Here is a 13,691-nt window from a genome sequence, read left to right as displayed (position 1 = left end):
TTTCTGATGCAAAAACTTGAATTTACAATATCGAATAGGCTTCCCTGTGGCTCAGTTGGTAGAGCATGGTGTTTGCAACACCAGGGTTGTGGGTTCGATTCCCACGGGGGGCCAGCACAGGGAAGAAAAAAAAAACATGTATGAAATGTAAGTTGCTCTGGATAAGAGCGTCTACTAAATGACTAAAATGTAAAATGCACAATGAGAGATGTGCATGGTCATTTGCTGTATGGCTACTTCGGGAATATGAACTCATCATGGCCAGCAAAGGTGAGAAATGTATTCTGCAATGGTTATGATACTGTATATGTACAATGTTAATAAATTAAATAGTGTCTACTGAAGAAATGTAACATTACAGTATTCAGATGCAGTAGCCTACAAATGCCAATGGAAAAGGTGAACCGTCTGTTCTACTGTTAAACTGCGCTTCAGTTCGGGTCAAATAGAGCAAAATACTTGAAATGGCTTATCTATTTGCTACTGTGAAGTGGTTCCAATGAAATAAGATATGGAGCGAATGGTACCCTATCCTAACTATTCCGCGAATATTAAACCATCACTGTCAGCGTAAATAAACGAGGCCCCTGTCCCCCGTTTCATTTCTTATTCAGAAAAGCTGCCGGGTTTGTTGGTGACGTCACATCTAGGAAAGCGCACATTCCTGTCTAGGTGCATTGGTCAGACACAAGAAGATTATCTTTCTTTTTCTGGAAAAAACAACAGCCAATGACTCTCGTATGAAATAGCAAAGTAACGTAATACTTATCTTAGATTATAGTATTACTCCAATATTTTCCCAGTTTTGATAGCCAGCAGCGTTAGCTAGCTGTCTGTCCAACGAGCTAGCTAGCTAACGGTTGCTATGTTTACTTCGTCTACAAGCTTCGTTGAACAGTCATGGGTACAACCCTGCGAGGAAAATATGGGCGATTGTAAAGTTTAAACGTCTATTGGCTATTAATACATTTTGTTTACGGACATCACCTGACAGTGGAGCTAAGTTGAAGGTACTAGTAAGGCAAACTTGAAAGTTGTTTAGCTAGCTAACGTTTGCTAGTACCACTAACGTTAGCTGTTAGCTGTTATAATTAGCTTAGCTATCAAGCTAACAGTTAGTTAGTAAATGCTTGATTTACAGCATAGCTGGCTAACTATACATGTTGCCAATTTGCATATCCAAATGTAACATTAATCGTTCATGTTATTAACGTTACAGCAATGGATAAGCCTCCTTTCAGACAAAACCAAAACTGTGGAGACTGGGAATTCAAAGAGAGATTGGGCATGGGCGGTTTTGCCCATGTCTACCTGTATCAAAATCATGTAAGTATTCCAACTAGCTAGCTAATGTTAGCAACATTTCTATAGTTAACCCTAGTTGTTCTGGTTTTGAATAAATGTAGCTACACATCCTGCTGCCAAATCAGATCTGGAGATATGTTTACAAGTAGGTGAAAGGTTGTCAACCACGTCCTAGATGTAAACAGTAGGCCTGACTGGGTGGCAGATAATGTATCATAGGTCCAATGGCCACCAGTTGAGAGAAACACTTCGTTGCTTAAAAATAACTTTTGGAATACCGTACTGTTTTGTATTTTTCTCTCTGTGAATTCATAAGTACACATCTGTTGAATTGACCAGCTGTTACAGGTTCAATCAAGATAATAGATTATACTTTTCCCCCCTTGTTTCCAAGGACACATCGGAAAAAATAGCAGTGAAAATGTGTCGTCTGGAGTTAATACCAAGAAACAAAGACAGATGGAGCAGAGAGATCCAGATCATGAAAAAGTTTGTCTTCATCGTATTATCCTTTGTACATCATTGAACGCCACCCACATTTGAACTGTGTGACTTCTACCTTTTCAGTGATACATTGACATATCGGCATTTGCTTCTCGTTAGTATCAAGTACAATGTTTTTCTTATCTCTTTCATATTCAGGTTGAATAATCTCAATGTTGTGACAGCGCGAGAGGTGCCAGAGGAGATGAAGCACATTGCCTTAAACAACCTTCCACTGCTGGCCATGGAGTACTGCTCCAAGGGAGACCTCAGAAAGGTGGACTGCAGAGGATTAATACTTAATTGTCCATTTTCCTTAAAGTCCACGCAAATGTGTCATTTTGATTTGAAACCCCTTGGCACCTACATACTCTCCTGAGTGGTTAGAAACACAGGGTTAGCCACGGCGCAGTGCCCCTGGAGTAGTTAAATGCCTCGCGGAAGGGCTCGACAACAAAATGTTTTTTGGCGGCTTGCTCTGTCATGGGGTCTGAAGTATACATTTTTTTCCTTCATATTAGCAGGCATTTGTCTAACAATGTGTGTATGGTTGAATTTGACAGATGCTGAGCAAGCCAGAAAATTGCTGTGGACTGAAAGAAAGTGAAGTGCTTTCCCTGCTTAATGACGTCGGTATGTACTGGACCACACCGTTGTATTGTGTCCATCGTTGCTCTGCATAGAGCTGATTTTTCTGAATGGTCTTAACAGGTTCAGGCGTCCAGTATTTACATGAAAACAAGATCATACACAGAGACCTTAAACCAGAAAACGTAGTGCTGCAGGATGTCAATGGAAAGGTAACCCAATATTTATGGACCAGCACACAGAATGTGTCACCATGCTCTGTTTTAAAACGGTCTACATTTTTGTGTTGTTGGTGTTGTAAAGTGTGAATTCGACTATGGTGACATTGTCTGTTATTTTGAAAGATTACTGTTCATCTTGCAATGTTACAATTTCTCATAATGTTTTCCTTGTTCAGTTGGTTCACAAAATCATAGACTTGGGCTATGCCAAAGACTTGGACCAGGGGAGTCTGTGCACCTCTTTTGTGGGAACGCTGCAGTACTTGGTGAGCATAATATCCATCCTCCCGCAAGCACTCCTAGATTCCTATTGATTCAACGCTACACCACTGTCTTTGTTTTTTTAAACCGGACTTACATATTGATACATTGCATATCTTTTCCCCAGGCACCTGAGCTATTTGAGAATAAGCCTTACACTGTCACAGTGGATTACTGGAGTTTTGGCACAATGATATTTGAATGCAGCTGTGGATTCCGGCCGTTTCTGCACAATCTTCAGCCGGTTCAATGGTAGTTGTCCCTCTGCATTTGATTGTGTCCCTAACCCCAAAGGAGTAACATTAATACAGTAACACAGTTTTCAAGTGCTAGTTTTAATTCTAAGTTATCCTCCAAGGGGCACTAGGTAACCATCCTAAATGCCATTTCAATGTTGTTATTCCTCAGGGCCAGTAAAGTGCGGAGCAAAGGTCCCAAAGACATCATGGCTGTGGAGGAATTGAATGGGGAAGTCAGATTCTCCACACATCTACCATACCCCAACAATCTAAGCAGGTCCGACGCCATCACACACTTCATTCTGATGGCGTTATTAACTACCTGTCGCCTAACATCTTTACGTATAGCAGGGTCCTCGAAGGATGTGTATGCTGGTTTTCATCATAACCTTTAGCCACAGACATATTTCTACCTGGGAAACCAGGGGCCTGTTCAGTAGGGTGTCATGTAACAGCATTGAGAGATGTCTGTCTGTCTGTCTGTCTGTCTGTCTGTCTGTCTGTCTGTGACACACACACACAGTACCAGTCAAAAGTTTGGACACACCTACTCATTTAAGGGTTTTTCTTTATTTGTACTATGTGTTATTTCATAGTTTTGATGTCTTCACTATTATTCTACAATGTAGAAAATAGTACAAATAAAGAAAAACCCTGGAATGAGTAGGTGTGTCCAAACTTTTGACTGTATGTCATGTAGAACTGAAATGTGTCAGCTCAATTTATGACAACATTCTAAGTGTTTCACCTCATTGAGTAGCATAACTTGAAAATTGAAAACCGTGACTCTTAACTCGAGAGAAACGACCCATGACCTGTATAGAGTGAACCTATTTATTTCCCCTCCACCGGGGGCAATGTTAATTTGCGCTGTGCTCATTCAGGACACTGCTGGAGCGCATGGAGATGCTGCTTCAGCTGATGCTGAAATGGGATCCTGTCCAGAGGGGAGGCAAGACCAACGCTGACAGCAAGAAACCCCAGTGCTTTGAAGTGCTGGAACAAATATTATGCATGAAGGTTAGTTCTGTAATGTATCATACTGTATTTCTTGAGCTGACCATAGTGTTTCAGATTCTCTGTCAAGGCTGGCCTCATTTATTTGGTTTGGTCTCATAGGCAAAATTCTGTGAACTCTTTATTTTTCCTCAGTAAGTGAATGTGCAATTAATATACTTTTTCAGCAAAATGTTAAGTTTGACTGTCAGTGCTTGATATTTTGGATTGACTCATTCTGCTAGCCAATCGGCTTCCTTTATTTTACCCATATATTCTCTCTCATTTGCAGGTTGTCCACATCCTGAACATGACCACGGCCCAGGTCCACTCCTTCCAACTGGTCCCAGAGGAGAGCCTCCATAGCCTGCAGCGCCGCATCGAGACAGAGACCAAGATCGAGCTGGTCAACCAGGAGCTGCTGCAGGAGACGGGGGTGTCGCTGGACCCCAGGAAGGCTGCAGCCCAGTGTGTCCTCGACGGGGTGGTAGGACTCCTTTTGGTTCCACTCTGCTACTTCGTTGGTGTAATGTTATTTGTTAGAATGTAGTTTTGATTGCCTGGCTACACGAACTCCTTGCTCCGGCCGAACGCTACGCCACACCCACGGACGTTAGTTTGTTCTCCGCAGTGGGTCTGGATCGGAGTACCTCCCTGACAATTTCTAGAATGGAAATTCGTTCTAGACCGTCTGATTGGTCGCAGAAACCGATATGTTGGGCCAGAGCCAAAACACACGTGGGTAAAGCGACGTTTTGAAAAATGTGTCATTGATACTCTGACACCCCTCATTTTGACGTCACCACAAACAACTTAAATGACGGCTGTCTCAGACTGAAGTATGCAGCAAACGATAGAGCAGTGGAAGAATTCATTTTGAGTCGTCGGGCAGGTTTCGATGCAACACATTGTAAATCTTACTCACCTCTTTAGCGTTAACATGTTTTGCATTTGACCCCCATGTAAAGTGATTGTGTGTGTGTTGTGCAGCGAGGCTGGGACAGTTACATCATCTATTTGTTTGACAAGAGCCTCACCAAGTACTCTGGTCCCTTCAGTGCTAGACAGCTGCCTGATAAAGTCAACGCTATTGGTGAGTACTGTCTTCTCTGCTCGCTGATAAATATTTAGAGATGTTAAACCGATTTGGATCGGAATACAAGCTCATGCAATTAGAGGTAGTGCTTTTTTAGTTTTTTGGGCAAAAACAGAATTGAGCATTCGGTTAAACTAGTCCTCCTTCCATCGTTTGGTTCAAAAATGTCTTCAGTTTGTTCTTCCTTCATATGTACCAAGCCTTATGTAGAAGCTTGTCGTCCTTTTTCCCAGTACGGGAGGCTAAGTCCCAGCTTCCCTTGGTGGTGCTGAAGAAGGTGTGGGGCGAGGCGGTTAGTTACATCTGTGGACTGAAGGACGACTACAGCAGATTGTTCCAGGGCCAGAGGGCTGCCATGTGAGTAAGCCAGCCTGCTGTACTAGAATTAAACAAATCTGAAAGGAAGTGAGGTTCTTTACGTTGAGACATTACCATATTCCCAAACTGAAATTGCTAAAATCCCGCTCCTCCGCACACTCCACTGGCTTCCAGTTGAAGCTCGCATCTGCTACAAGACCATGGTGCTTGCCTATGGAGCTGTGAGGGGAACGGCACCTCCGTACCTTCGGGCTCTGATCAGTCCCTACACCCAAACAAGGGCACTGCGTTCATCCACCTCTGGCCTGCTCGCCTCCCTACCTCTGAGGAAGCACAGTTCCCGCTCAGCCCAGTCAAAACTGTTCGCTGCTCTGACACCCCAATGGTGGAACAAGCTCCCTCACGACGCCAGGACAGCGGAGTCAATCACCACCTTCCGGAGACACCTGAAACCCCACCTCTTTAAGGAATACCTGGGATAGGATAAAGTAATCCTTCTAAACCCCCCCCCCCCAAAAAAAAAGATATAGATGTACTATTGTAAAGTGGTTGTTCCACTGGATATCATAAGGAGAATGCACCAATTTGTAAGTCGCTCTGGATAAGCGCGTCTGCTAAATGCCGTAAATGTAAAAGAAGTTCCCAGACTTGCTTTCGAAGAATCGGCCAGTTGCTTTTTCATCTGTGGTGTGTGATTCAATGTTCCCAATGAGCTTTGCACGCGCAGCCGTGCAGAAGCAATGCCAGCCCGCATTGAGACTCATGAGATTGAACTTCAGTGAACTGCACTAGTGTTGCCCCATTAGTTTACACGAGCTTTCAGTTCAACTTTTCTGATGTGGGAATTGTGGTCGAATTAACATAATATCACCCTTTTTAAATGCAGCCAACCTAACTTTGCAAGATTGAGTCAGCGATTTTGTTGTAAGCGAAAAGGGTTGCAGTAGAATTAGTGCATTTTGACAGGTACGAGTGCTCTTTCAATTACCCGCGGGTGCGAGTAGATGCTGTTAACTGGTACAGCCTCAGTGTTCAAAGTTGAAGCGTTCCAGAAATCGCACAGAAGGCTCACGATCTTCACCTTTCCGTTCACGAGCGCTGAAATTAGCTCGAGGCTGACGTTTTTTGGAGGGGAAATTGGTGTGATCCTGTGTTATCTTGATGTACATTTCTGTCTTTGAACAGACAGTTATTCTATTGTGTGTGTGTCCAGGCTGAGCCTCCTGCGCTACAACACCAACCTGACCCGGTGCAAGAACGGCATGTTTGCCTTCTCCCAGCAGCTGAAGGCCAAGCTGGACTTCTTCAAGAGCAGCATTCAATACGACCTGGAGAAGTACAGCGACCAGATGCATTATGGGATCTGTGAGTGTCTGCCGGCTAATGATTGGTAGTGCCAAGAATAGTCACCCCCATGGCCCTGTGTCTGAAATGGTGCCCTATTCCTTATATAGTGCACTGCTTTTCATCAGGGCCCACAGTAGAGAATAGGGTGCCATTTCCCAATTTAGGGTATAGGATGCCAGTTCAGAAGCAACAATGGTTTTGTCTTGTGAAAGGATAGGAGTTGTTTTCATGAGATTTGGTTCTTTTTACCCCTCAGCGTCAGAGAAGATGCTGAAAGCGTGGCAGGAGAACGAGGGGAAAGCTGCTGCATATGCACAGGTACCAGCAAGGATGGGGACAAACTTAGGAACCTTGCTGCATGCAGTCCGGCTGTAAAAAAAAAAAAATATATATATATATATATATATATAAATAAATAAAATTGATTTTCTTCATTCCAAATTGATTGTTGGTATAGAACACATCTGCCCTTGTTTTGGTAAAAGGCTGAGGGATGGGGCTGGAGAAATGTAACCACTCAAATTCATAGACAGAGCTATGGATGCAAGGACTGCCCATCCATGATATCAGAATGTATAGTTTTGAGGTTATAAACTGTTTTAGAATGACATTGTGTACAAACATTGGACTAAAACAAGCTTATTTTTGGGGTTCTGATGGGGTACGACAGTTGAACTAAACTCTTGACGTATTAAGACGTTATATTCTTCAGGAATCAATGTGTACATATCATTAACCACAGGTCTAGAATCAGATTACCCCACCAACTGTTATCGTCAGGTTAATAAAAGTATGACCCTCTCAGTGCTCAGGGACAACTCTACCTATTACCATTGAAAGACCAGGTGTAATGTGTCTGGTCCACCAGGTGGCAGAGGTGAGCCACCTGGACGAGGAAATCATGTCGTTACACTCGGAGATTGTGGAGCTGCAGCGGAGTCCCTTCGCCCGTCGCCAAGGAGACGTCATGGAGCAGCTGTGAGTGTTCTATACTAGGCATGAATGGCACGCTCTGTCTCTCCTCCATGAAACGCATCAAGGGTCTATCTGTCTGAGTGTCTGAGCGATGTTCTATAGATTCCTGGGGTCATTTCATGTTTTCCTGTGTATCTGCACAATACGTCGTTCAAACATTCAAACCGGGTGAATCTTTCCTTCTTAAGTAGATGGAACCTTATTGAGATGTCTGGCTTCTGTGTCCAGCTAAAGCTAGTAGCTGACCTGACAGCTAACCTAATGTTGTTCTTTCATTTGCATTGCCAGTCATATACATTTTAGAGAAGTGTTTCCCAACCCTGGTCCTCCAGTACCCCCAACAGTACACCGTGTCGTTGTAGCCCTTGACAAATGCACCTCGTTCAAGGGCTTGATGATTAGTTAAGGGCTTGATGATTAGTTGACAAGTTAAATCAGGTGTGCTTGTCCAGGGTTACAATCAAAATGTGTGCTGTTGGGGGTACTAGAGGACCAGGGTTGGGAAACACTGATGTTAGAGTACTCAAATGCACACTTTTTAAGAAGAAAAGGTCAACTCTTCTGTATAAAATGAATGTTCTAAGATAACGACTTGTTTATTCGTTGTTTTTCAGAGAGGAGAAGGCCATTGAACTCTACAAACAACTGAAGATGAAATGCAGAAGTAAGCCACTTTGGACCAATAAACAGTCACTGCATTGCAGCTGTCGTAAATGTCCATAAGACATTAGTACTTTTGGATGTTGAATAGAATCTGTAATGGTACAACTGTAATTCTGAACGCTACCACCACCTAACACCAGTGTGCTGTTCTTCCCTCAGCGCCTGACCCTGATGTGAGCAGCGACAGCTCCGAGATGGTTAAAGCCATCATCCAGACGGTCCAGAACCAGGACAAGGTCCTCCGGGACCTCTACACACACCTCAGGTAGACCGGGTCCTGGCACTGTTCAGTGGACTGTCACATCACCCCGGATCACCAACTGAGTGTTGCAGATAGAAATAGCATGAATAGAGCTGACATGATTCTATACTCTACATGTCAGAGAGGCATGTGTCTGTTCTATGCAATATATTTCTCTCGGAATTCTGAACATTCCGCAGAAATGTGGTGATATAGCTGCCTAGTTGGATTTTGTCCTCTTTGCTATTCCTGAGGTTTTACCGTCTGCCCCCCCTCATGCAGTAAGATCTTACTGAGCAAGCAGAAGATAATTGACCTGTTCCCACGCATTGAGAAGACGCTGGAGAACATCAAGGATGCCGACAACACTGTGATGCAGATGCAGGTCAAAAGACAGAGAGAGTTCTGGCACCTACTGAAGATTGCCTGTGTGAGTGACGGAGAGGTAGAACCAGAGTTTAGTTAGTCATAAGGTCATGAGCTCTACTGTAAGATGGCATTGGGTTATTTTAAATCGTGCAATTTTCTATAGGACTCACTTAGCTAGCTAGGTCATAATAATTGAACACGTGTTCAGTGTAAGTAATTTGTCTTCTCCCAGGCTCAGAACTCTGCAAGGAACTCGATAGCAGCCAGCCCAGAGTTATCCAACCCCCTGCAGGTGTCCCAGTGGGCCCAGTCTGCCCAGCCCATCAGCAACCCTCACCCCCTCACCTCCTTACCTGGACCCAACGATAGGTACTGGGCTATACAGTAGACAGACGGGAGGGGTTGATGCGTTATATGTAGCAGAATGAAAAAGGAATGCCCTTAGGACAGTAGGTGACTTGTTCTCTCTCTATCTCCTTCCCTCCAGTGATGCTGCCCCGCGTCTGCTTCAGGAGAACCAGAGGTACCTCAGTCAGCTGACCAGCCTGATGCAGGAAGCTGCTGACGAACAGTCCAAAAGCATAGTGGTGAGTTGGGCCGTTTTCTCTCAGCTGGCAAGACTTGTAATGGAAGCCTGGAATTCTGTCAATGCAGTGTCTTATATTTCAGTGTTGCACGTCACCACGTTTTCTGCAGTGTGTTAAGTCACACGCACATCTATACTGAACAAAAATCTAAACTCAACATGCAACAATTTTACTGAGTTACAGTTCATATAAGGAAATCAGTCAATTGAAACAAATTCATTAGGCCCTAAACTATGGATTTCACATGACTGGGCAGGGGTGCAGCCATAGGGGGCCTGGGAGGGCATAGGCCCACCCACTGGGGAACCAGACCCACCCACTGGGGAGCCAGGCCCAGCCAATCAGAATGAGTTTTCCCCACAGACAGAAATACTCCTCAGTTTCATCAGCTGTCCGGGTGGCTGGTCTCAGACGATCCCGCAGGTGAAGAAGCCTGATGTGGAGGTCTGAGACTGGCGTGGTTACATGTGGTCTGCGGTTGTGAGGCCGGTTGGATGTACTGCCAAATCCTCTAAAATGACGTTGGAGACAGAGAAATTAACATTCAATTCTCTGGCAACAGCTCTGGTGGACATTCCTGCAGTCAGCATGCCAATTGCACACTCCTTTAAAACTTGAGACATCTGTGGCATTGTGTTGTGTGACAAAACTGCACATGTTAGTGGTGTTTTTTATTGTCCCCAGTACAAGGTGCACCTGTGTAATGATCATGCTGTTTAATCAGCTTCTTCATATGCCACACCTGTCAGGTGGATAGATTATCTTGGCAAAGGAGAAATGCTCATTAACAGGGATGCAAATGAAATTTGAGAGAAATACACTTTTTGTGCTTATTGAACATTTCTGGAATCTTTTATTTCAGCTGATGAAACATGGGACCAACACTTTTCATGTTGCGTTTATATTTTTGTTCAGTCTATTTATAATGTGGAATTGAAACATGTAGGTACTTGTTAAGTTGGCACCACTGGTGTGCGTCATTTACCAGTCACACTCTTCTGTATGTCCACTCCCTATCAGGGTGGGATTAGGTGTCCCAGGTCAGGAGGGTGATAAGGTTCCCTCTCTGTCTTTAATCCAACCTTGTGTTGTATTAAGTGGGCTCAGACATGTCCTTAAGGCTAACTGGCTAATCTCATCCATTCAAAACATTTCTGGGGAGGTTGGCTGCCTTTCCTGGAAGGCACTGAGATTAATACTGTGTCTAAACCACAACCCAAACACCATGGTCGTCACTAGTTACCGTAGCCACGAAGTGAAACCCCACCTAATTCTACAATTTGTCTTCTTAAAATGTGATTTTGAACCTTAACCACAACCACTAGCCTTAAATTAAAAAACCAAAACCACATTTTTGTTCATGATTTTTTTCACGATATAGACAATTTTGACCTTGTGGCCACTCCAGTAACCCATTGTTTGTTACAGCGACAACCTTAAAGCTACATTGAGGTCAAGTATTATGTCATCTCTTTGTAGGAGCAAGATTGGAGCTGGACTAAATACGAAACGTTGTCTACGAAACTGCTAAAATGAAATGTGTGAATACATGTCAACAGCAAACAAAGCACTGTCCAGCTCATCCCTGCCTGCCCTCCAACCAAGTAACACTAAGGACAGAATGCTGTTAACAAAATGGAGTGACGGCAGTTTATGTAATTGTACATTTTGATGTGTGGATTTGGTAACTCACTTTAACGGCTAACCTGAGCTTCTTAAAAAGGCAGATCAAAAAATACAAATGCTCAATGTTTTTCTCTTCTCCGTTTTCTCATCTATTTGGTGAGAAGGGTGGATGATGTATCATTTTGTTTTTATATGAACAAAAAAAGAGTTTCTGAACACGACATGTCAGTCGTCCATTACTCTTCAAGCAAATGTCACCTTTTATTTTACCTTACAGATCATTGTGCAAATCTAAGTACCACTATTCATCAAAATCCATATTTTACTATTATCTTATCAAAGAATCAGAGAACTGCATTTGATTGTGAGTCAAAGTTTTGGAATGACAGAGGTATAGCTAGAAAGTGTTTGGGTTAAGGAAATGGGACCGATAAGAAAGCTTTCTATGCACGCGCGTTTGTGTTGAGCCCCATCATGTCTTGTGATGTGACACAGCACAAGGAAAAGAGAGGGGGAAGGAAATTACAATCAACCAAAAGCACTTTGACATTCCCAAGCATCCTCCATCCTGTTTGTGCCGAGGAAGTAGTAGTCAGACATCTGGGGTCCAAGATGCCCTCTAGAACCCTATTTATCAGTCTGGGCCCTGGTGACACACCTATTGTTACAATCATCCAACGGGACAGGAAATGTATCAACTGTATTTGAAATCAAGTCATGCATCGATCAAGGGGAAAGGGTTTTGATCATATATAAATTGTATTTTGATTGACTAAAAGTATTCTATCATGACTAAACACACTTTACATTGAAGGGGGGGAAAGATGGAAATCCTATAGTTACTTTGTGACGTTTGTGTCACCAAGGATGCTGGTATGTTTTTTTCCATATGTTGAAAATGTTATGTTTAAACCTGAAAAATAGAATACCACAAGTTAAATTCAGTTTGTCGGGTGCAGTCTTTCTTGTGTACTTTCTTTTCACTGGATGCTCGATGAATAGAAACATATGGCGGGCCATGATAAATGATTGAATGTACAACCCGAGGTGTAACAAAAATAAAGTGCACACTTTGCTCCAGAAAGACATGTACATTAAATCTATAAGTTGTATTTATGTAGTTTAAGTGCAATGGATGTTTATTTTGTAGTATTTAAGTGACATGCTATGTCAGTTTCCCTCTTCAAGGTTTGTCACCATCTGATGTTAAAACCCATGTCTGAATGTTTACTTTTTTTAGTAATTGTATTGTATTGATATCAAACGTTGACTTGGTATTACAATAAAAATGGACTTGGCTTGAGTTTGTATTGCTTTATATTAGTTCTAAGAAGCTAATGTTTGGTGTTCCCTGTTTCTGAAAGTGGTGGCCACTGTCTATATTTTCTGCTCTACCAAATTCCAATGGTGGATTTTAACTGAGGCTTGCTGAAGACGGAGGCGTCTGTGTGAAGGAGAAGAATGTTTTGATTATTTAATGGATTGATCGTATAGAATAATGTAGAGCTACAGGCGACGCTGTCTCTTGCGCTTTTGGCCTTGATTTCACAAGGCTTATTTTACATGCTATGCCTAAATACTTATAACCACTAGGCGTATAAATATACACGTTTTTTCTTTCCGTTATTTCAAGTTATCCATTTGGAGCGCAACATTACGTTGTTATAAAGGATGTCTAAATTGGGCATGCCTATAAAGGATGAAATTGAAGGAGTCTAGGGCTCATGTTGACTTTGCTTGTGTTCGATGAAAATGGTAGACCTTTCAAACGTCGACTGCCTACTGTGCCAAAGTGATTTAGTTGTTAAACAGGAGTGAGTGTGTTGATATAATGGTAATTATTGTCAAAATTCCACTTTTAACCACCATCAGAATGAGGCAATAATTAAGAGTAGGCAAAGTGATCATGTCAGGTCAAACTGTATATCAAATGTTTTACCATTGCAACATTTGATGCAGTCACATTCACTGTGGTTGTCTGAAGCAACGTGTGCTGTAGAGTTCTTCGGTTATTCCACCATTTCCAACAAAGTCAATGAGCGTCATCACTATCTGTCCTGATTACCATCTGAGATAAACTTGTATGAGTTCTTTTGACTCCTGGCTCACAGTTTGTCTGGGTACTATCTTAACATCATCCCCAAACCTACTCTGAGCTGTATGTTGTTTTTTGTTGTTGTCTTAAAACAGGTTTTAACAGGATTCCTAAGCCCTTTTCTGAGATGCTTTGTGGATATGGGCCAAGTTCTGTTCCTGTACGCTAAAGCTGCGTTTACACAGGCAGCCCAATTCTGATCATTTTTTTCACTAATTGGTCTTTTGACCAATCACATCAGCTCTGAAAAAGATCAATCAGTGGAGAAATATCCGAATTGG

At 42.8% G+C, this 13,691-nt stretch overlaps 1 protein-coding gene across 1 annotated transcript; it reads left to right on the top strand.

The window, feature by feature from the left end:
* Nucleotides 1–629: 629 nt before the first annotated feature.
* Nucleotides 630–12,618, top strand: LOC106579286 (inhibitor of nuclear factor kappa-B kinase subunit alpha). Its single transcript, XM_014159067.2, has 22 exons — nt 630–1,010; nt 1,220–1,326; nt 1,700–1,794; nt 1,948–2,065; nt 2,352–2,421; nt 2,500–2,588; nt 2,774–2,863; nt 2,986–3,110; nt 3,267–3,374; nt 3,982–4,117; nt 4,386–4,580; nt 5,084–5,186; nt 5,423–5,546; nt 6,721–6,872; nt 7,111–7,172; nt 7,723–7,832; nt 8,444–8,493; nt 8,652–8,757; nt 9,016–9,163; nt 9,335–9,471; nt 9,590–9,689; nt 11,169–12,618. The coding sequence occupies exons 2-22, from the start codon at nt 1,222–1,224 to the stop codon at nt 11,223–11,225; spliced, it is 2,280 nt and encodes a 759-aa protein (XP_014014542.1). The 5' UTR covers nt 630–1,010; nt 1,220–1,221; the 3' UTR covers nt 11,226–12,618.
* The last annotated feature ends 1,073 nt before the right edge of the window (nt 12,619–13,691 follow it).

Source organism: Salmo salar, chromosome ssa19 (genome assembly GCF_905237065.1).
Source record: "Salmo salar chromosome ssa19, Ssal_v3.1, whole genome shotgun sequence".
In the NCBI taxonomy this organism is placed as follows: Eukaryota; Metazoa; Chordata; class Actinopteri; order Salmoniformes; family Salmonidae; genus Salmo; species Salmo salar.
The sequence above is the reverse complement of the archived record's forward strand: the minus strand, read 5'-3'. Positions and strand labels throughout refer to the sequence as shown.